Source organism: Pteropus vampyrus, unplaced genomic scaffold, assembly GCF_000151845.1.
Source record: "Pteropus vampyrus isolate Shadow unplaced genomic scaffold, Pvam_2.0 Scaffold213, whole genome shotgun sequence".
Lineage (NCBI taxonomy): Eukaryota > Metazoa > Chordata > Mammalia > Chiroptera > Pteropodidae > Pteropus > Pteropus vampyrus.
In genome coordinates, this window is record NW_011888994.1 from 1,007,553 (window position 1) to 1,028,554 (window position 21,002).

The window sequence follows — 21,002 nt, forward strand, 5'->3', positions numbered from 1 at the left end:
AACAACTTGTCCACGTGTATTTGCAAACTCTCTATCTGATAAAGGGTTAGTCTAAAATACATAAAAAACTCATACAACTCTACAGCAAAAAAAAATAAAAACAATTTGATTAAAAATTGTGTAGACAACCTGAATAGACATTTTCTCAAAGAAAACAAGTACATGAAAAGGTGTCAATATCATTAATCATCAGGGAAATGCAAATCAAAACTGCAGTGAGTGAGTGAAATTTGTGGGTGAAAATTTAAGCCAGAACAGGATATTTGCATAATCTAAAGTACTGTCTCTAAATGTTTCTCAGTTACGAAGGGAAAAGTAATACCTTAATGGTGAAGAAACCTGGCCTAGAACGCCTTAACTTGGGGATCAAAGTTAATATCACCGGTAATAAGACATATGGACATCATGTAGACCTTGATGTCCTACTCTGAGACAAAGATATCACTTCTGTGGTATTCTTGCCCAAAACATATAACCTGAATCTAATCATGAGAAACATCATACGATCCCAAATGAATACATATTCTACAAAACAACTGACCAGTGTTCATCAAAAGTTTCAAAGTTGTGAAATATAAGGAAAGACTGAGGAACCATCAGGAATTGGAGGAGATTAAAGAAACACAACAACTAAATGCGATGTAGAATCCTGGATTGGGTCCTAGAACAGAAAAGAGACATCAGGGAGAAAACTGGAGAAACCGGTATATTTTAGTTAACAGCATTGCGCCAGTGTTCATTTCCTGGTTTTGATAATTGCACTGTGGTTAACAACATAAGTTAACGTTAGGGTAAGCTGGGGGAAGCTGCTTACCCTATTCTTGAAACTTTTCTCTGTCTAAAACGATTTCAAAATAAACATAAAATAAAAACCCTAGGGTTTTAAAGACTTCTGTACTTCAAGCTTCCATTTTTGTCTAATTCTCGAAAGACCAAAGACTCACTTCCTGTTAAGTCCTGAGAAAACAAGCCACCTCCCTCTCTGGTAGCCCTGCTTACCCCCGTCTCAAGTCTGACATTTGCCTCCTCAGAATTCAGCCTTCAAGCAGCATTTACTTAGCACATCTTATATGCCAGACCTTATACATAAAGTGGATATGATCCCTGTCCTATCACAGCTTACTTCTTCTGTTATACATTCTATGTCAGTTGCTATTTGAGTCACCAAATTTTAAATACTGTCCCCAGTCCTGTTTTTCCAGGAAATTCATACTCTTATTTCCTATACTATTAAGAAAGTAATCCAGAGATGAACTAATCTATATTACTATTTGAACTATTATATTATTTCAGTTGAACAATAAATTTGTGTTCCTCTATCAAATGACCTCCATGTCCTTTTTTCTAAGAAAATTTATCATTGTTCACATGCCCCGCTTATACCAATAGCTGAGACAATGTTTCATTTACAAAGCCAACCAGTTAGTTATCTGGGGTTCTTCCAAGAGCTTGATGTTGTCACCTTTTAAAGACTTAGAAGTCATCACACCCACTATTACTTAAAGGAAAAAAATAAGCTTCCATTAGATAATCTTCACTAGAAAATTACTGACTTAGGCAATGGCAGATTTATTTTTAACAAAACAAGAAAACATCAGCAAGTAAAACCACATCAGGAGCTTCCCTACTAACTACTTCAATTTCTCCACTTGGAAATAGGAGGAATATCCATTTCCTATGCCATCATAGAGAGCACTGCACCGTGAAATCTTATAAGACAATGGGCCCTGGGAACTTTCATTTAACATATTCTTCATCCATCTCTCATCTCTGAGACACATTTTCCCACTTAACGGTGTTTTTGATACCATGAAGCCTTTGAATCTTTAACTCTTTTTTGATCCTGACACAACAGATTAGGGGACAAAGTTGCTTTCATATTTTATAAACTAATACATATAACATGGGATTTTTAGTTAGGAACACACACACAAGTCTTCGGTGGGGAACATACCTGTTTCGAGGTCTTAGCTGGAGATATATTATTCCTATGGTGTATGTATAAAATCTTTTTCTTATTAATTGGAGAGTTTAACATCGGCATTCATAAATAAATTTAGTTTATAGTTTTCTTTTGTAGGGAAGCCGAATGTATCAGAGTAAGCTAGGTTACGCTGTGATAAAAACTCCCCAAATCTCAGTAGCTTACAGTTTCTTACTCATCTCATACGTCCACTGTAGGTCCATTATGTCTCTTTTCCATGTCATCTTCCCTCTGGAATGAGGTGGATAAAACAGCTTATCTGGCACATTGTTGGTGGTCATGGCAAGAGAGAAGAGAGATCAGGTGAAGCATGAACTGGATTTAAAAGCTTACACTTATTAAGTGGCACAATGTCACTTTTACCCTTATTGTATAGTCCAAGATCTGACCTGACTTCCACGGGGTGGGGATATATAATTCTACCACAGGATCTGGCTTACCTCAAGTCCTAGAGGCAAGCCAGATGTCCCTGGCGTGAAGAACTATTTTCTGTCCCCCAGGAGGGATGGCAGATACTTTGAATAGTACCAAAAAGAGGTCAGGTCGACATTTCTGTTGTGCTGGCTTCAGAAAATGATGTTGGAAGTTTTCTTCTCTAAGTTCTAGATTAGTTTAAATGCATTAGAATTTTCTATTCTTTGAAAGTTTGAAAGAATTCACTAATAAAACATTTGAGTCCAGAGTTTCTCAGATTACCTTCTCAATTTCTTCCCTGGTCATTGTTCTGTGTGAATTTTCTGTCTCTCTGGGACCTATTTTGTTCATTTATATTGTCAAGAAAAGCATCCATGAAATCCAGCTTTTAAAATATATTTATGTAAAGTTTTGTCAAATATTGGCTTTTTCTTTTAAGTGGCTCATTCTTTTATTCCAGCTTAACTGAGGTATAATTGACAAATAAAAATTGTATGTATTTAAGGCGTACAACATGATTTGATGAACATATACAATGAAATGATTACTACAATCAAGCTAACACATCCATCACCTCACAGTCACCACATTGTTGCTAATTGTTTAATTTGTATTAACTTTATATGGTACAGAAATATGTATTTGCAAAAGAAAGTAATTTTAATGTATAGTTATAGTACCTACCTGAGTTGTTGTGAAGATTAAATAAGTTAATATATGTACATTGGTGAGAATAGTGCCTTAGTAAGCATATTAGATTTAGATACTATTATTGTCTATAATTTTCCAGTTTTTATCACCCTTATACTTAGTTAAAGCAGAATTCTACATAATCTTCTTTACAAGTTGACTACAGTTTCCTATCATTAACAATGTACTGACTTACACTGTCTTAAATAACATACTCCAAGTAAATAAAATTGCTAGACTATGAGTAATGATTTTATGGTAGAAAACTATGTGTATTAGCTCACAGTATTCTCTTAGAAATTATAGAATAAGGAAATTCACATAGGCTGTCAATAAATTTCATTGCAATTGTCTATTTTGTTCTTTCTCAATCCTTTGTTACTATCCAGATCTTTTCTCATTGGAAGAATGGGTTAGGGAGGTGAGCCTCAAAAGCTTTTATTCAAAAGTAGACAATAATAAAAGAAAAAAGATCTGACCACTGCTTTCTACTTGTTTCCTCTGAGGAAACTGCTTCTGATGCAGGCATTTTCTTCTTTTTAGTGGGAACACTTTTTCAAGACTTATCTGTTAGTACACCTAAAACTAATGTTATCTGTCAATTATATCTCAAATTTTTAAAAACTTTGAAAAAAAAACACTTCTTATGAGTCCAGTGTTTTACAGTAATGTTTATAGAAAATTGTCAACCCTCGTTAAACTAACACAGTATATCTTTTTAACCTTTTGGTCAATAAGATCATCACACAGTCTGAGCTAAGAAAATTAATTTAAACAAAAGAAAGTCTGAATTAATATATTTAAAAATATAAACAATTCTATTTGAAATTTCTACACTAATAATTCAATGGAACTTAACATCTTACTTTCATGAATGGTTAATGTCTTATTTGTATATATTGCAGATCAAATCATTTACTTTCAAAATGCCTCTGAGCAGTCTGTCTCAAGTCAGTTACACCCTCATAGTTTATACGATTTATTTTTAAAAACACCCTTTATAATAGTATAAAAGAGGGGACCCCAACCCCCGGGCCTGTTAGGAACCAGGCCACATAGCAAGAGGTGAGAGGTGGGCAGGTGAGCTAGAAGCTTCATCTGTATTTGCAGCCGCTCCCCAGCACTAGCATCGCCACCTCAGCTCCACCTGAGATCATCAGACATTAGATTCTCATAGGAGCACTGGTCCCTGGAGCCATAAAGTTCAGGGACTGCTAGTAAAAGAACACTTCAACTCAACCCTTATCTAAGTGATCCAAATGATGTTAATAATCAGAAAAGCTAAGAAAAAGCTTTTCTCATGAAAAGCAGGTAGACTGTCTGTACTCACAAATGTGTGAAAAACATAGTAAAGCAGATAAGACTTTTTTTTATGTCATTGCATTTATTCTCACAACAATCCTTCAAGGGAGATATTAGCCCATTTGACAGATATGAAAGCTGAGGCCCAGAGCAGCTAGGAACTTGCCCCAGACTATAAAGCTCATGTCCTTTCCATTATTCTACATTGTTGAAAAGCTTAATCTTTAATTCAAAGAGGACTTAAGATTTATGTCCATATTTCTGTTTAGCATCTAATAATTATAGATGGCTTTTGAACCCACTTTGTCAACATAGCAATAATCAAATATCCTGGTTGTTTTCTGAGAGAACTCACCTTCCTCCTTAGGAACACCAACTTGATTCAGAGAAAGGGCCGCCAAAAAGCAGGTTTCTCATGCTTTTTGAAAGAATACTGCCACCTCGTGGACTAATGGCGAACTAAGGTAAATTGTCAGGCACGGTTTGTTTCACCTGATTAAAATTCTCAGTGGGTAATAAAGACAGCTTCCAGAAACATTGAGTTGTAGCTCTTAGAAAAAAAATAATATAACCATTTCACCTTGCACGCAGTAACTGCTGTTTTCACGTAAATTGCCAAGCTGGATCCAATAAGCATTCGTTCATTTTATCCATTCATTCAGCACATATTTACTAAGCACCAACTATGAATTGTGAATAAAGTCAAGAATTAATCATTAATAACTCAAGATTAATTAAGAACATATTCTATATTTCTAGAATATAAGATGCTATTACTGTAGTACTCAACCTAAGTTCAAATCCCAGATCTGCCACTAGCAAACTGCAGGACTTTGAACAAGTTACCCAAACTTTGTCACTTCAGTGTCGCCATGTGGAGTGGGAATAATAGTAGCCTTTGTCCCTTACAATTAATTATTTTGTAGAATACAAAGCACCCTGCATGAGGATAAGGTATTTAAGGCATATCTCTTGAAGTAATACTAGTGAGTGGAGCTTTGACTGGAAAGATGGAGATGAAAACAAGCAGCAGGAATGAGATGTTACCAAATAAAGACTTTGGGGTGGGAAATAAAGACTTACTCTCTAGGATCAGAATAATTCATAGTAATTTATCCCAGTAAACACTCCTCAAAATGCACAAAAACTTATGTAAAAGCTTGCTCAGTGCAGAACTGCTTGTAACCGTAAAAGAATGGCAACCACCTAAATGCCCATTGATAGACTAGTTGAACTGATTACAGCACATCTATACAGTGAAGTAGGCGGCCAGCATAAAAATGAATGAAGCTGAGCTATAGAGCAATCCCAAATAAACGATGTGGAAAACTGAAATGCAAAGCAGCACCCAACAAATGCAGCACTTAGTGACATTCTGTTAAAGGGAATGAGTACTTTCACCCCAGCAGGCAGCCTCAGAGTGCTGGGATGATGTTAAGAATTCAAGTTTAGGGAACTCAAGAGTGAATTTACTGTAGTTAATTCAACATAAAATGAGTCTACCAACACTGAATAGTTGTGGTGAGAATCAAATATATGGGAAACCCTTGTCACATGTTACACATTTGATGGCAGCTAGTTTAAATAAAATTTCAACTTCTAATTTTTATTAGTATACAAATGATCACATATTTATGAAGTTAAATGTTTTTAAAAGCTTGTAAATACAAAATGTAAATAAATTAACCCTTCTCAACATGAAGAGACAGTTTCTGACCTTGACTAATACACACTCAGGGAAGTAAACTCCTGGTTTCTTATAAGCCATTGTGCTGGATGATCACTTAAATCAATTCATGAAAGGGAAACTAGACCCCTTTTGTGAGCATAAGCCCTCACCAGACACAGATGTATTTCTCCTGCTTTAAAAAAAAAGCAAAACTGAACTACAGAACTAAAATTTTAAGAGATTCCCATGACAAAATCTTTCTTTAACTAAGGGTTCTGCTAGCCCAAGGCATATTTCCTTAGAGATAATTAACTACTTGAGGTGGGACAGGAATTAGGGGAAGGTGTGAGAGGTAGCAAGTGTGAAATCGGTGTGCTAGGAGTCACTAGTCAGTGACTATCCATCAAGAATTGATACATCTCAAAAAGCCAAGAAGAAAATAAGAATCTCTTTATTAAAAAATGTGATTTATATTGAACTTTTAAAAAATACGACTATTTTCCAGAGCAAGCTACCCTGTCTTGGGATTCTAAAACACAAGATGATAGGGAAGAATGGAGGGGGAAAAAAAATCTAAATATAGATCAGAGAAAATGATTTTCAGAGGGCAGGTAGCTCCAATAAGTTTCAAACATGTATATAAAAGTATGAATGGCTATTCATTACAAGAGAAATGGCAAACTTTATCATTCCCCTGACCTGAAGCAAGTTGAAAACCTGGTAGAAAGGCTACACACATATTGAGAGGAAGAAAAATAAACATGGTCCAAAAAGGTCTACCTGTAGACCTCGTTCTGATAAAAATAGTCAACATTAAAGAAATAAAAAGAAAACCTGGGGTGGAGAACACAATTTTTAGATATCAAATCTGCCTCATCACTCTCTCTGAATACATGTCTAACTGGTGTGAATTACTCAAAGTTGGCCACTGATTTGCCGCACTCGGAATAGATACAGCCCTATTACCCGCAAAAGCAGAACATGTGACTTAGGATAAATGATGATGTCAAGGAGAGGGACGGCAAGCTCAGCTGGAGCCCGGAAATCTCAAGGGTACTGATTAAAGAAATAATTTATTTGTTGTTTTGTTGGGTTTTTCCAGGATAGAATTAAAAAATAAAGCCCTGTTCCTTTACAAGTGAAACCCTCTCCAGAGTTCTGAATGCCTACTAAATGCTGATACAGAGCTTTGCTGTATTAAAATTAATTTCAACTTGTCCAAGGTGGACATGCACTATAACCAAGACAACTGAGATCTTCTAGCCAAAGACACCACAAAATAATTCAAACCATTACATGGAAAATCATGTCTTAAAACAGGTACTTATTTTCCTATCATTGTCATTCCAGTGTCTTCCATAAAATTGCTTCTGAAAATAGTTTTTTTTTAATGTATCAAAGAGATTCTCTTTCCAATAGTTAATAGAATCAAATCCATCCCAAGTTTGGAGTTCTTATGTGTCTTATTAAGCAGGAACTATGACTCTATCTTCTTGTTCTCTAGAAATCCATCAGATGCATGCTGCAACATAGAAGTGCTTTCTTTCCTTGTTATGGTAGCAAAAAGCATATCCATCATTCCCAAGGTTTCTAGCAGTTCTCTTTGGTAATCAATCTCTTTTTCTACAAGTCCTTGAAGTAACAAAAACTTTTTATCAACTACAGGTGACTGACCAATCACAGGCTGATATATATCTAGAAAGAGAGAGTAAAAACACATTAGTTAGAAATATTGTTCTAAACAATAAATGAACAGCAATATTTAGAAAAATATTAAATATATTAAATAGTAAATAAAATAGTAAATATAAATAAAAAATATTAAATATCAAGACACTAAAAGATCTGTACTTATTTTAGTTTATGATTTATAGAAAGTAAACAATTCATCCGAATAAATGTATTTAAAAAAATCTTTATGAAAAGTACAGCATGAAAGTTCTGACTTATTTTCATTTTCCCATTAAAAAATAGTCACGGTCACTGTAGATGTTTAAAAAACTTTTTTTTAATTATAATAACCCTAGTCACAGCAATTCAAAGTCAATGCACTGTAGATTTTTAATCCATTTTAAAATGCTTTGATTTACTGTTAGTGTTTATTTTCTCCATAAAAATCTCTATTAGAGAATTGATAAAAACAAAATATTTTGATTAATTTCCAAAACTGATTTCATATTTTGATAAATCATTTTTTCAAACATGTGAGGATTTTTCAAGATTCAACACCTACTTACCAATAATTATTTCTGCAGCATTGATCAAAACAGAAGCAAATCTTGGCTGAGACAGATTCCTACAAAGCAAAAACTGTTTACTGAAACTTGCAAACTTTAAAAAAATAAACCTTAAAATAGATTAACTGAGTTGTTCCATCAGTTCTCTACAAAGATCAAACTAAATGTCTCTCATTTGGAAATAAAGGATTTAAGATGCAAAAATACAGACATAAAACATACCTTATCAAAAAATTAAGCACACGACTGATTTCCTTTTCATCCCGACCTGCGAGGGCGTTTGCAAGGACTCCTCTTCGATTAAGCTCCTTTATGATGGAAACTGTAATCTCAGGTGTCTTTATTGTACAACTGGGCTAGAAAAATATTCAGTACCAATATGAACAGATAAGACAAAAAAAAAAATCATAGTCTTGGAACTTACTAACAATTACCAAATTTAAATAGGTTTTTATCTTCACGGTTTTGAGTCTCGGTAATGAGCAAAGCAAATAATATGATTCTTTTAAAAATATGCTCCTTGTAGGTTCATCAACTATAACAAATGTAACACTCTGGTAGGGATATTGATAACAGGAGAGGTGAGTACGCAGTGGGGCAGAGGTATGTGGGATATCTCTACCTTCCCCTCAATTTTGCTATGAACCTAAAATTGCTCTTAAAAAATAAAATCTTAATTTAAAAAAATATATTTTATATACACACACACATATATACACCATTCACTCCTTACTCACCTCAAGGACTCTGTCAAGTGCTTTGGAGATCCGGAAATTTTTCAGATCCCTGTCATATAATTCTAGGTGTTTTTTTGACGGCCTATTGATCAAAATGTCATCCTGCATTGAAAAGTAAATTTACAGAGAAAAATCAACATCTGTATAGTGTTTCATTCAAAATAAACTTTTTCATAGTGGTATTTTTTTATACCAAGGTGTCCCTGAACTATTCATGAATAATGGTCATATGCCCATAATATAGATTAAACAAAAATGAAATAATTTGCCACGTCGGTGTGTTCTGACTCTGATTTTAACTTATAACACACATACGATATCTCAATTCTGGGCAAACATTACTGATTTCAATTCTCTTTGCATGAAAGGAAATATGATTTAGCAGAAAGAGAAAACACAATCAGAGAAACTATGATCTAATAAACAATTCTGGTTACCAGTAATAAAAGATCAAATCAGATAGTGTGTGAAAGACATTGTTTTGAACATGGTAAAGTACTATAACACTGTTATGATTCAGGGTATTAAATAAAGTAGTCCCTATTCCCCATTACTCATCAGTAATGTCCCCAATCAAGCAATCTGGAGATAAATCTGATATAGAAAAAAGCAAAATAAAGTTAAATGCCATGCAAACTAAACTTTTCAATAATGTGCACAGAAGGAGTTGACTACTCTAACAAAATTCACCTTTAAAAAAATATAAGAAACATTTAAATACCCGTTGCTTCATGTAACTTTTTCCTTTAATAAAAGTCCGATACGCAGGCCTCCTTCTCCTGGGTAGAGAATCCTTCTTTGCTTCAGATTTCCGATGTTTAACACTCAGTATCCCATTGGTCATTCCTACAACTATTGTCTCATCTTCATGCTAACAGCAATGAGAAAAATACGTCAGTCTATTCCTAACTCATAATTTATCTTACTTTTTCTTCAAAATAGCATTTATAACATTTGCTGCTTATCCATTCTTTCACCAAGAGTTCTAATCAGATACAGATGCCCTGCCTAACAATGATCTATGCAAAAAGTTAGAGAAAAATCATTTTTTCCTCCAATATACTATTATATTGACTGAATTTATACCTGCTATAAATTATCACTGGCCGTTTGTATAATAATAAAAAGTTATTGACATCTTGGGAAACTCGAAATAATTTTGTTTCTATATCCTCTTACTAGAAAAAGAATTATATGGTGGCATGACTTTCTACAATCCTGCCAAGAAAATACTTGGTAATAAGATTTTCCTCTCCCAAATCAGATTTCTATATAATGTATTCAAATATCTTCCTCCTCCATGGCTCATGAAACTTGACAGTGGACATTCCAGAAAGAGCAATCAACAAAAAAAAAGATATTTCATTTTGTCATGCCCTCTTCTCCCGGCCATTTTGTTGTGGTTATTTTGTTTTCTTGCTCAGAGAGCCAACTTGACTTTCTAGAGTACTTAACCCTTGAGTTAAATGTTTTGAAAAGAGGTTTATCAACTTTCCAGGTCCTGCCCTTGGTGTTAACAATGCCTAAAGCATTGTACTTGGCTTGAACCTATGCAGTAAGTGGGACCTAAATCTGAACACATACTAAGTTATTGGGATAAGTCATATATTTTAGCAATTGTCTTAATTTAATACTCTAATGTGGCAAGAAGAAAATAACTTATTCAAATACAAAGATAAAGTCTAACATTCCATTTTAGTTTCATTTAACAGGCAGTTAGTGAAAGTTTCAAAAAAAAGCTAAAAGTACTTACTGCAAGGGCAAGACTCAAAATTGAAGCTGCATAATCGAAACTGTGAACAACTTTGTAGGAAGTTGTACTATATACTTTCACCTTCCTAACAAAAAAGAAAGCTTTGTCACAAATCATCTTGGAAATGAGTATAAAATGCAAATTTTCTACTTTTTTGAAAAGCACTATACAAATTTTAAATTTGTATACTGTACAAAAATGAAGAAAAATAGTAATATTAATTACAAACTAATTCATCACTGAATCTCTTTTAAAACTGAACTACTTATTAGTAATAGGCGTAACGTTTGTATAAAGACTATGACTAGCCATCAGAAGTATAGTTCGTGAACTGGTGCCTGAAGATAAAACTTGAGAGTTAAAAAAACTATCAATGAAAAGTACACTTGAAATCAAAAGAGCAAGTTTCTCAACTTCAGCATTATTGACATTTAGAGCTAGTTAATTCTCTGTTGTGGAGGCTGCTATGTGCATTGTAAGATGTTTAGCAGCATCCTTGGCCTCTACCCACTATATGCCAGGAGCACTCCACCCCCAAGTGTCACAACAACCAATATGTCTCCAGATACTGCCAAATATCCCCTGGGAGACAAAAATCACTCTGGGTTGAGAACTACTACAAATAGTCCAAACTGACACTTAGCTTTTGAGGGACACATCTAAAAATCAAGTCCCAAATTACCTAGTAACACCATTACAAAGAATTTGCTGTATATTTACATAATAAATTCTTTGTATTAGAAATATTTTCTAGATTTAAAATGTGTATACTTTTTAATAAACAGGCTGAAAAAACAAGGCTTTACCTAATACAGTAAAAAAGGAAATATGGAAATAAAATGACCAAACGCATGAATATATATAAATTCTAGAACTGTGCCATAGTTCTAGTGGCTAGCGAGCACTTCAAATGTAGCTAGTGAAAATAAACTAAATGTTTTTATTTTACTTAATTTTAATTAACTTAAATTTAAAATTTAAAACCGAGGCAGTATAAAATTATTTTTGTTAAACATAATATATTTCACTTTAATCACTGTAAAACATTATTGTATCATAGGGTGTCTATTAGATGCTTAAATTGTTTTTAATCTCTCATTAATAAATTTTACATTGATCGCATACTGAGATAATATTTTAGACACACTGGACTAAATCAGTTTTACCCAGTTAAATTAATATTAATTATGTCTTTTTACCTTTTTAATGTGGCTACTAAAACATTTTAAATGGCATATGTAGCTCACATTACATTTCTATTGAACAGCACTGCTCTAGAACATTAACTAATGAAATACTAATACCTACTTAAAAATAGTAATAATTGGGCCACATTAATGTACAGAAATTTTCACATGAAGCTTTAAATTTTAAAGAATATAAGCTAGAATATATACACTCATTATAAATGTTTCAAAATATATAACAGTGATTTCAAAAGAAACTATAGACTAATATAGATTATTCTAAAAGATTAATGTTTAAATGGTTCCATAAAATACCTTAAGTATATAAGTTAAAGCAATAAACTATATCAAGGGAGAAAATAAGCTTGCTATATATAAATAAAGGGTCAAATTTTCAACTGAATAGATTTTTTTCATGTAAATAATTTGGCAGAATTATTTATTTTATCACAAATACTACAGAAATAACTCATTCCTCAAGCAGTAAACACTTATCCTAATAATAAAGAAAATTAAAATGCCAACCTATCCAGTGAACCAGAGAGCAACCTCTGTCCAGAGCTGCTCAGACATAAACACGTCACAGTTTTATGATGATTTTTCAAAGACACTAGCAATTGTCCTCCTTTTAGCATGTCCCAGACTTTAACATAACGACCTCCTATGAAAAGAAAGAATCATTACTTTGCTATTTTGCCTATAGATTCAAAACTTTAAAGCTCCGAAAAGCATTCTTCAGTGGACACTCCACAGCGTGGAGGTTAAATGGGGGATTCCATAGGCAGACTGTCTGGTTTCAGTTCTGACTCTACCATTTATTGGGTGTGTAACTCATAATAACCGTTTCTACCTCACAGAACTGTTATGACAACTAAATAATTTCGTATTTGTAAAGTACACAGAATTGCCTAGCAAGATAAAACGTAAAATCAAAAAAGATCTTATTTTTAAAAAGTTATAATAAAATCACTCAAAAATTTTTGTGCAATCATGGGAAAATGTAGATTTTATTTCCTAAAAATTTTGTGAATCTCAACAAAACTGAAAAGCTTCCCTATAACTTTTTTTCACTTTAAGAATTGGAAGGATCCTTAAAGGCAATTTAATCCAATAGTTTAAAAATAATTTTTAATACAGCATCTTTTCTTTCAACAAAATATTAAGTAGAAGTCTAATAAAGTAGACAAAGAGGTTGGAGAAGGGAACAAATTTCTTACATACCCTGACTGGGAAACAGGGCCTGGAACCAAATTCACAGTCCCCGTCTCCCCACGTGTGAGAGCTCATGAGAGAGATCACAGTTTGAAAACACCGATCTAGCCCAATCTCTCATTTTCAAGATCTATAAAAGTTAAGGAATTTCTCAACGTCACATAGCTAGTGACAAAGCAGAGATTAGCATAGAGGTGTCTATTCTCCCTGTTCATCTTGAACTTATTTCTCTTTCTCAAAATAGCAGCAAGACAAATGAATATGTCTGAAAATGTTTTCAACTTATTTTTAAATCAAATAGGTACTGGGGAAAAGAGTATAACACAGGATAATGTCAGAGTTAAGCAAAAAAAAAAAAAAAAAAGGCTACACACAGCAATAGGTATGCTGTAAAGTATACATGCTACCTAATTTTGACTCGACAAATGAAAAAAGCCAATTTATTTCTACAACTATAATTGTAAAAATGCACTATGAACAACATAACAAAAACACCGTAGTTCCAACTAAATGAAAAGTTATCAAGGCCCCTTTGACCTCGCATTATCTCTTCCTTCAGCACTATCAACTATCATTCAAGAGTTACAAGAAATGAGACAAACCTGATTTCAGATCTGAAAGAAACTGTTTTCAAAAGCTGCTGCAGATCTCTTAGGTAAGAACAGCAGGACTATGACCTGGGCTTCTGCGTTCAGGACATAAAGCATGCTCTCAAATTCTGGGATTTCAGATCTGCCATTTTGTCTTGGACAAATTAGTTAAACCTTTTATTTCCTTAGTTGCAAAACAGGGAGAAAACGGAATACTTTCTAGGCTCATCTAGGGTATCAGAGATAATATATATAAAATAGCACAGTGCTTGGCTCTGTGCTATTAGGTATTCAGTTAAGTTATAACTCCTTGCCTGTCACGCTTATCAAAAGTTTGGGGAGAAACCTAGATAGCCAATTCAATTACACACTGATAAATTACAAAAAGTAACTGATAAAGAAATATCTGATTCAAGATCAACAATATTGGTGAAAGCAATTAAAAAAAAAAAAAAAATACCTGCTGATACCAGAAGACCTCCAGAGGGAAAAAGCAGGACACTCTCCACTGGCTGCCCATGCTCAACAGAAATAACACTTTTGTTTGTTCGTGTATCAAACATCTTCACAGTATGATCATATGACCCTAAAATGTCAATTTTTATATTATGAGTTTCACTACTCAAAAAAACAAAAATTGTGTGTACATATGTGTGCATGTATATGTATTCAAACATAAATTTTAAAAGAAGAAAAAGCTTAGATAAAATTTTTAAAAGACATGTATATTCATAAAGATACAGTACCTCCAAACTCTCTGGTACCACTGACTATTTCTGAAGAAGCGTTGTATTATACTACACAGAATCTTAAACTATTCCTATCTTCAGGCTTCTGGGGATCTTTGCACAGGCACCCTCAGAGGCTGAACTGTATTGTCTTTGTTTCTTGGCTGCGGAGACTTTAAAATCAGAGTACTAAACCCATTACAGTTTTTACAGTCATGTTTTCAAGACAGCCTTTTTTGCACATTTGGAAGACAATAAGAACAATCACCAAAAGAAGAAAGAGAAAATAAGACAATAGGATAAACAAAAACATATTTCTTTATAAACATTTTTTAAACTTCTCTATCCCAAAAGGGTCTCAAAGCATATTAAAACCTATCGCAATAAATTTATCAATTTCAGGAGCTGGGGGGGTGAGGAGTTCACCAACCTGTTACAAAGAGATCTGGGTTCAGTTTGCTAGCACATCCACACCTCACATAATCAGAATGTTCTTTGAATGTCAGAATTTCTTTGGCGTTTGGAATATCCCATAATTTAACTGTATAATCATCAGCCCCAGAGACCACATGATATTTGTCAGCAGTAAAATCTACTGTATGAACTGCTCTGAAAGATCAAGAATCAGCATATTAAAAAACAAGGGAAAAAATTATATTTCTGGCACCCTCTAACATAAAATACTCCTTTTCCCCAAATAAAAAAGCAGCTCAGAATCAGGGAGTAATTGTAGGGGAAATCATGAGAGAAAAAAACATTCTAAACAGGTGTTTGTCCTCAAGCCAATTTAAAATTTTAAATACCTATGCACTATGAAGTTAATAAGAATATTAAATAATAGCCTTAAATTATATTTTCTAATATGTCAACAATTATACTTAGCTGCTCAATGAAAGTAAATGTTCTAAATGTTGGTGCAAAGTTACTTTTCTTTAATTTAATAATTTTCAAAATGGGTAGTTCTTTAAAAATTCTAAAATCTGCCACTTAGTAGGATGAGGTTAAGTGAATTTTTGTTAATATTTTAAATGTTTCACAGATGAGGTAAGGCCATCCTGATAATACACTATTAAAAAAAATTTTTGAGATTTTAAATTGATACCAAATTTCGGCCCTTACACTGGTAATCCTGAAACAAAGTTATAATATAAAACTGCCCTGGCTATTCTATTTATCAAGTGGCAAATAAATCCAAGAAGAAAGAAAATCCATCTTACAACTTGACTTCAAAATGAGAACCTCTAATACAGTCCAGGCCTACAGAGTTTTCATCAGTAGTTGTAGGCTGCCTTTAGATCATCGGTTTATAATCTCAGCTGGGTCACAGAACTCTCTGAGAAATTAATGAATGCTATAGGGTGTTTCCCTAGATGAATATGTATTTCCTAAAGTATCACATACAATTCTAGGGAATTCATGAACCCCATCAAACTGGACCAGAGGACTGGACCAGGTCACACACTTTGTCTTAAAACGACTAGGAAATAAAGTATATATAGGTACATAATCTTCATAGAACTGCTCTCTATGTTTTTATTCAAAGCTGAGAAAACGAACAGCACTTACAAAAAAAAACACACAAAAACTAACTTTATGGTGATGGATATTAATGAGACTTATTGTGGTGATCATTTCACAATATATACAAATATCAAATCAATATGTTGTACATCTGAAACTAATATAATGTATGTTAATTATACCTCAATTAAAAATGATTTTTTAACTATCTCTTACTTATTATGGCCTTCGAACTGCCTGAGGGGAGCCCTCCCACTTATATCAAAAAGCTGAACTCCACCATCTTCACTGCCAGCCACAAGTAGTCTACCATCCTGTCGAAAAGTAGCACAGTACGCTGTGTCTTTAAATCGGGAAAAGGTTTTTACAGGTTCTTGGGAATATCGGCCATAAATGTGAATCTACAAAAAAGACAAAAAACACAGCATTTCACGAGATGGCGCATCATCAGTAGTAAATATAAACTATACAAAAGAAAAATAAATGTAATGTTCTATTTACCCTGGAAGAAGCCGTGACAGCATAATTATATGGAGGCTGTGAAGAAAAGTCTACTTTTGACACCGCACCAAACTCCTTAATCTGAACAGGGGTCTTAATAAAAAAAATAATAGAGTATTAACAGAGTTACAATTGGTAATACCTTAGTAACATTAATACAGAAGTATGAAGAGAGCAAAAAGGTCCAAATTCCATCACCCAGATTATGCTATCCCTGTTCCTATTAAAGAAAATAAGTATATAGTTGGAAAGCCACACCTCACGTTTTCTCTTTAGCTATGGAGTTTTCTCGGATTATTACTGGGAAAAAAAAGTTATGGCTGTACCAGCCTAAATTTAACCATACATTTTTTTTTTTTTTTTTTTAAACTGTCACAAAGATCATATCATGCAGGCTGTTGTGCACCTTGCTTTTTTTTTTCACTTAATGACACATCTTCGCTAACTTTTCACACAGGCAATAGATTTATCATCCATTACTAGTCTACTACTAATGGACACAAGTTTTTCCAGGATTGCTAATATTATAAATAATACTTCAATGAATATCTTTATATATATATATTTAGCAAATTTGGGGACATATATTCACTGAGTAACTTCCAAGCTGTGGAATTACAAGGCTGAAAGGTATTTTTATCATGATAGATGATGCCGAATTGTTCTCAAGAAAGTTTCCACCAATTTCCCTTCCTCAAATAGCAATGATGATCAAAATATAATATAAAATATAATATATAATATAAAAGAACAGTATCCAAATTACTGTTTTAATTTGCATTTCAATTATGAGTGAAGCTGGGGCTCTTTTAATGTATTTTATTGTCCATTAATGTATTTATTGTTCATTTATTATCCATTTTTAATGTATTTATTATCCATTTAATGTATTTTTAATGTATTTGTCCATTTAAATTATTTTTCCATTAATCTCCCAATCTCAATCTATTCTATTTAGCTATTCATCTTTTTTAAAAATCATTTATTAGCCTTTACACTCTAGAAGAATTTTACATCACTTCCTCCTTGTATTAAGAAAGGCAAAAAAAAATCCTTTCACATAAGATTCAAATTCAGAAACTTAATTCATTTGGTATCAATCATCTATTCTGTGCTAGGCACTTGTACGTTTAAACAGATGAAGCAATACAAACTTCTATATAAAATTCCTAGAAAAAATACCAGATATCAAATTTTCTGCCTAAACTATAAGTTGCTGATGATTATTTTTAGTTATTGGTTGTCTTACTAGAGTATCCAAAGTATAACACATGCTAGAGAAATTGGCATAAATACTTACCTTATAGTTGTTCCAGTATAGTGTATCTTGGGTGATTTTTTCACCAAGTACAGGAAATGCCTGAATAGTTACAGGCTTATAACCAGCCATAATTTCATATAATTGGACTGTTATCCAAAAGTAGTTTGGAACTGACGTTAAAAATAATTATAGTGACTCTGTCTTATGTCTGAAAAAGAAAATGTTTTATATACATGTTATTCATAAACCTGTATATATAGTTGATTTTCATTCTGCATCCTTTCAAAAGGCTGTGTAATAGCTTATAGTTTAGTGACCAATAAACCATTTAATTATAACAAAGAAAAGACAATCTAAAGGCAGTAGGAATATAGATAGGGCTACCATATTACATCATCTACTCAGCTATACAAAGAGGCTGTACACAAATGCTCTCACCTTTAACTGACCAATTTACAACACTTGGGAATAAATCTGGCTTAGCCATCCAGCAGCAAAAGCGGAGAGCACAATGGCTTAGAATGTTCATTAGAATGTTCATTTATTGAAGGCAATAACCACAAATACAAGTTTCCTAAAACTAAACTTAAGATGACATTTAATCTTTAAAAACATAGTCTAGGGACTTGACTTCCTGAAAGCCTAAAAATGCCAAGAAGAAAGTAAAACAAAGCTAATATTCTAATGTAGAAGCTTTAAATTTAAAAGCTTAAAATAAAATTAAATTAAAAGTTATGATATAGAAACCTAAAATTAATTTAAAAACATTTAAACAATAAGAAAATAAGACTAAAGCAATTCTTAAATTAAATTATAAAGTGACATAATAGGATAAAAATGAATTAAAACTTTTAACTGACATCTAAGTAAGCCAAAATGTCTTTCCAGAACTATTCAACTGCAAAAGAGACTCAATTTTAATTATCAAGAGAATGATTCCAATGGTGCAACTCATTGTTAATTCCAGAAAGCCTGAATATAGTGCATCAGTAACACCAAAATAAATAGGTATAACATTATTTTAAAGGCTGTTTTGATGAAACATGGTTATCAATGATTAAAAGAAGGGAAATTTTTCTGTCCATTCAAGTATCTACAACATGTAGGACACTGTTCTAGGCACTAGAGACACTGTAAGTCAAAGACATGGTCTGTGCCCTCACATACTCGATTTCAGCTAGTGATTGGCACCAGCTGGGAATCTGGAATCACCCTTGACTTGGCCTTCCTCCTCACTTCTAACATACAAACAGTTAAAAAGATCTGCTGATTTTACCTCCCAAATCTTTTTGAACTTCATCATGTCCACTCCATCTAGTTCCACTGACCTAATTCAGATCTTCTCATCTACTGAAATAGTGCAATATATGGTCTCCCTGACTCCCTCATCCATCCTCCAAATACCCATCAGTTATCTAACTATGATGAAAATTTGCTACAAAGCCTAACAACAGCCAGAAAAGAAGGTCCAAGCTCCTTACCATGGCATGTAAGGCTCTCTGTGACCTTGCCCTTGTTTATCTTTCCAGCTTCATCTCTTGCATTCCCTTAACATGCTATGCTCTTTCTTGTCTCAATGTCTCTGCTCATTTGTCCTTTCTACCATGGATGACCTCTTTCTGCCTACTTCCATTTAAGATCAACTCAAGGATCACATCACCCAGGAAACCTTTTCTGACCTCCTACACTGGGTCAGAGGCCTGTCTTCTATAATCCTACTTGACTGCATATTTCTGTCAATGCATATAACCACATGTCATTGTAATGATCTCTTTTTTCCATGAAACTGAACATTTTGTCTCTGGAAGGCATTTTTAAAAAGTGCTCAAAGAATGTTTGTGGAAGGAAGGAAAGGAAACATTGTGCTGGGTTCTAGGGAATAACACAAAATTAAAATCATAAGTGGTGTCTATAATGTGAACACTGCTATAGAGCAGGAGTTGACAAAATTTTTCTGTAAAGGGTCAGATGATAAATATTTCAGGCTTTGCAGCTGAACAGAAGAAATAGAGGATATTATGTAGTTACTTACATAGCAAGAAAGAAAATTTCCAATACTTTACTAATGAAACCCCCAAAATAGTTGACTACAATTTTTTTTATTTGTGAATGAAAACAATAGGATTCTTTGGAGAAGGATAATATTTCACTTACTTCGTATTTAAAGTTAATTTTTCCTATCATCAAATAGATTGCAAATGCCCACCTGTAAAAATCATTCTTGGTTCACTGGCTACCTAAAAAGACAGCAAGCCAGATCTAGCCTGCCCCTTACTACAGTACAGGCAAAGCACAGAAATCTGCCTTGAGAGAAATAGTTTTAAAGTTTTAAAAGGAAAAAGTGAGAAGCAGTAGCAGTGGTTTGCCAGAATAAAGTGAGAAACAGCAGTGGAGGCGGCGGGGGAGGGGGGAAAGGAAGCACAACACAGTGGAAAGGCATGGAGGCAAGAAGTGATGTGAAAATAAAAAGGAAAAAAATGATCGAGAGAGCTCAGAGCCTGAGAAACTGGGACTAAATGAATAACAGGTACTACAGTACAATGCACAACATCAAATATATTCTATAAGTAACGTACAGAATGTTGAGCTCAGATTTTTAATTCTAAGTGGACTTCTCCCAAAAAGATTCAAAGCATGCATCTGGCTGGGCCTTGAAATACAGCATTAAAACAGACTGACTACTTAAGATGGGCACAAAGGCGGAGGCGGGGGAGGGAGCATTCGAAACAGAAGGAGTCTCATAAGCAAAGATAGATATGAAAATCTGCCCATTGCCTTGCAGGGGTGCGGATCACTCCGGGGACTAATAATCATGGACGAGAGTGTGTAATCGTAAAGGAGGAAAATCTAGGTAGAAGCGAAACTGCGGTGATCCTGAGGGGCTGGTCAAGTTTAGCCATTCTGCGAAGATTGGAAAGCCCCAGAGGAGCATGCCAGAGGAAGGTCGGAGGTGAGTCTGGGCTACCCACACTGGGAGCCGCCTTCGCCTACCTTCGATGGGCCCCGAGGGTCCGCCGAGACACCCCAGTTCCAAGGAGAATTTCCTGGACTCTGCCAGCGTCCTATCTGGGTCCTGGATCACTAGAGGAAAATCACGTGGAAACTCCAGGAGCCGCCGGGACACCGCGCGAATAGAATGGCCACGCCCGTCGCACGAAGATGACTTAACGGCGCAGGCTCACTAGACTCACGCAGGCCGGGTGTCGCGGGGGCGAG

The 21,002-nt window shown here is 34.0% G+C and overlaps 1 protein-coding gene across 2 annotated transcripts; it reads right to left on the bottom strand.

Annotated features, from left to right (window-relative positions):
- Positions 1-5,975: 5,975 nt before the first annotated feature.
- On the bottom strand, positions 5,976-20,935 carry UTP15 (UTP15, small subunit processome component). Of its 2 annotated transcripts, XM_011372715.2 has the most exons (13): positions 20,778-20,935; positions 17,826-17,994; positions 16,526-16,618; positions 16,241-16,425; positions 14,934-15,112; positions 14,236-14,361; positions 12,499-12,634; positions 10,787-10,871; positions 9,755-9,904; positions 9,034-9,135; positions 8,519-8,652; positions 8,297-8,355; positions 5,976-7,754 (listed from the first exon to the last, which is right to left on the bottom strand). In XM_011372715.2, the coding sequence occupies exons 2-13, from the start codon at positions 17,913-17,915 to the stop codon at positions 7,537-7,539; spliced, it is 1,557 nt and encodes a 518-aa protein (XP_011371017.1). In that variant the 5' UTR covers positions 17,916-17,994; positions 20,778-20,935; the 3' UTR covers positions 5,976-7,536. The 2 variants fall into 2 exon arrangements, with proteins under 2 accessions (XP_011371017.1, XP_023393896.1); XM_023538128.1 differs by lacking the exon at positions 8,297-8,355 and having other exon boundaries at positions 7,564-7,754.
- Positions 20,936-21,002: the final 67 nt, after the last annotated feature.

What these genes read in the sequence shown, in the direction of transcription:
- UTP15 (XM_011372715.2), bottom strand. Translation starts at nt 17,915, where the DNA reads ATGGCTGGTTATAAGCCTGTAACTATTCAGGCATTTCCTGTACTTGGT. An exon ending in CACTTGACAGAGTCCTTGAG is followed by an intron (nt 8,653 to 9,033) that starts GTGAGTAAGGAG and finishes ATATTTTTCTAG; the next exon opens with CCCAGTTGTACAATAAAGAC. An exon ending in GTGCTTAATTTTTTGATAAG is followed by an intron (nt 8,356 to 8,518) that starts GTATGTTTTATG and finishes TTTGCTTTGTAG; the next exon opens with GAATCTGTCTCAGCCAAGAT.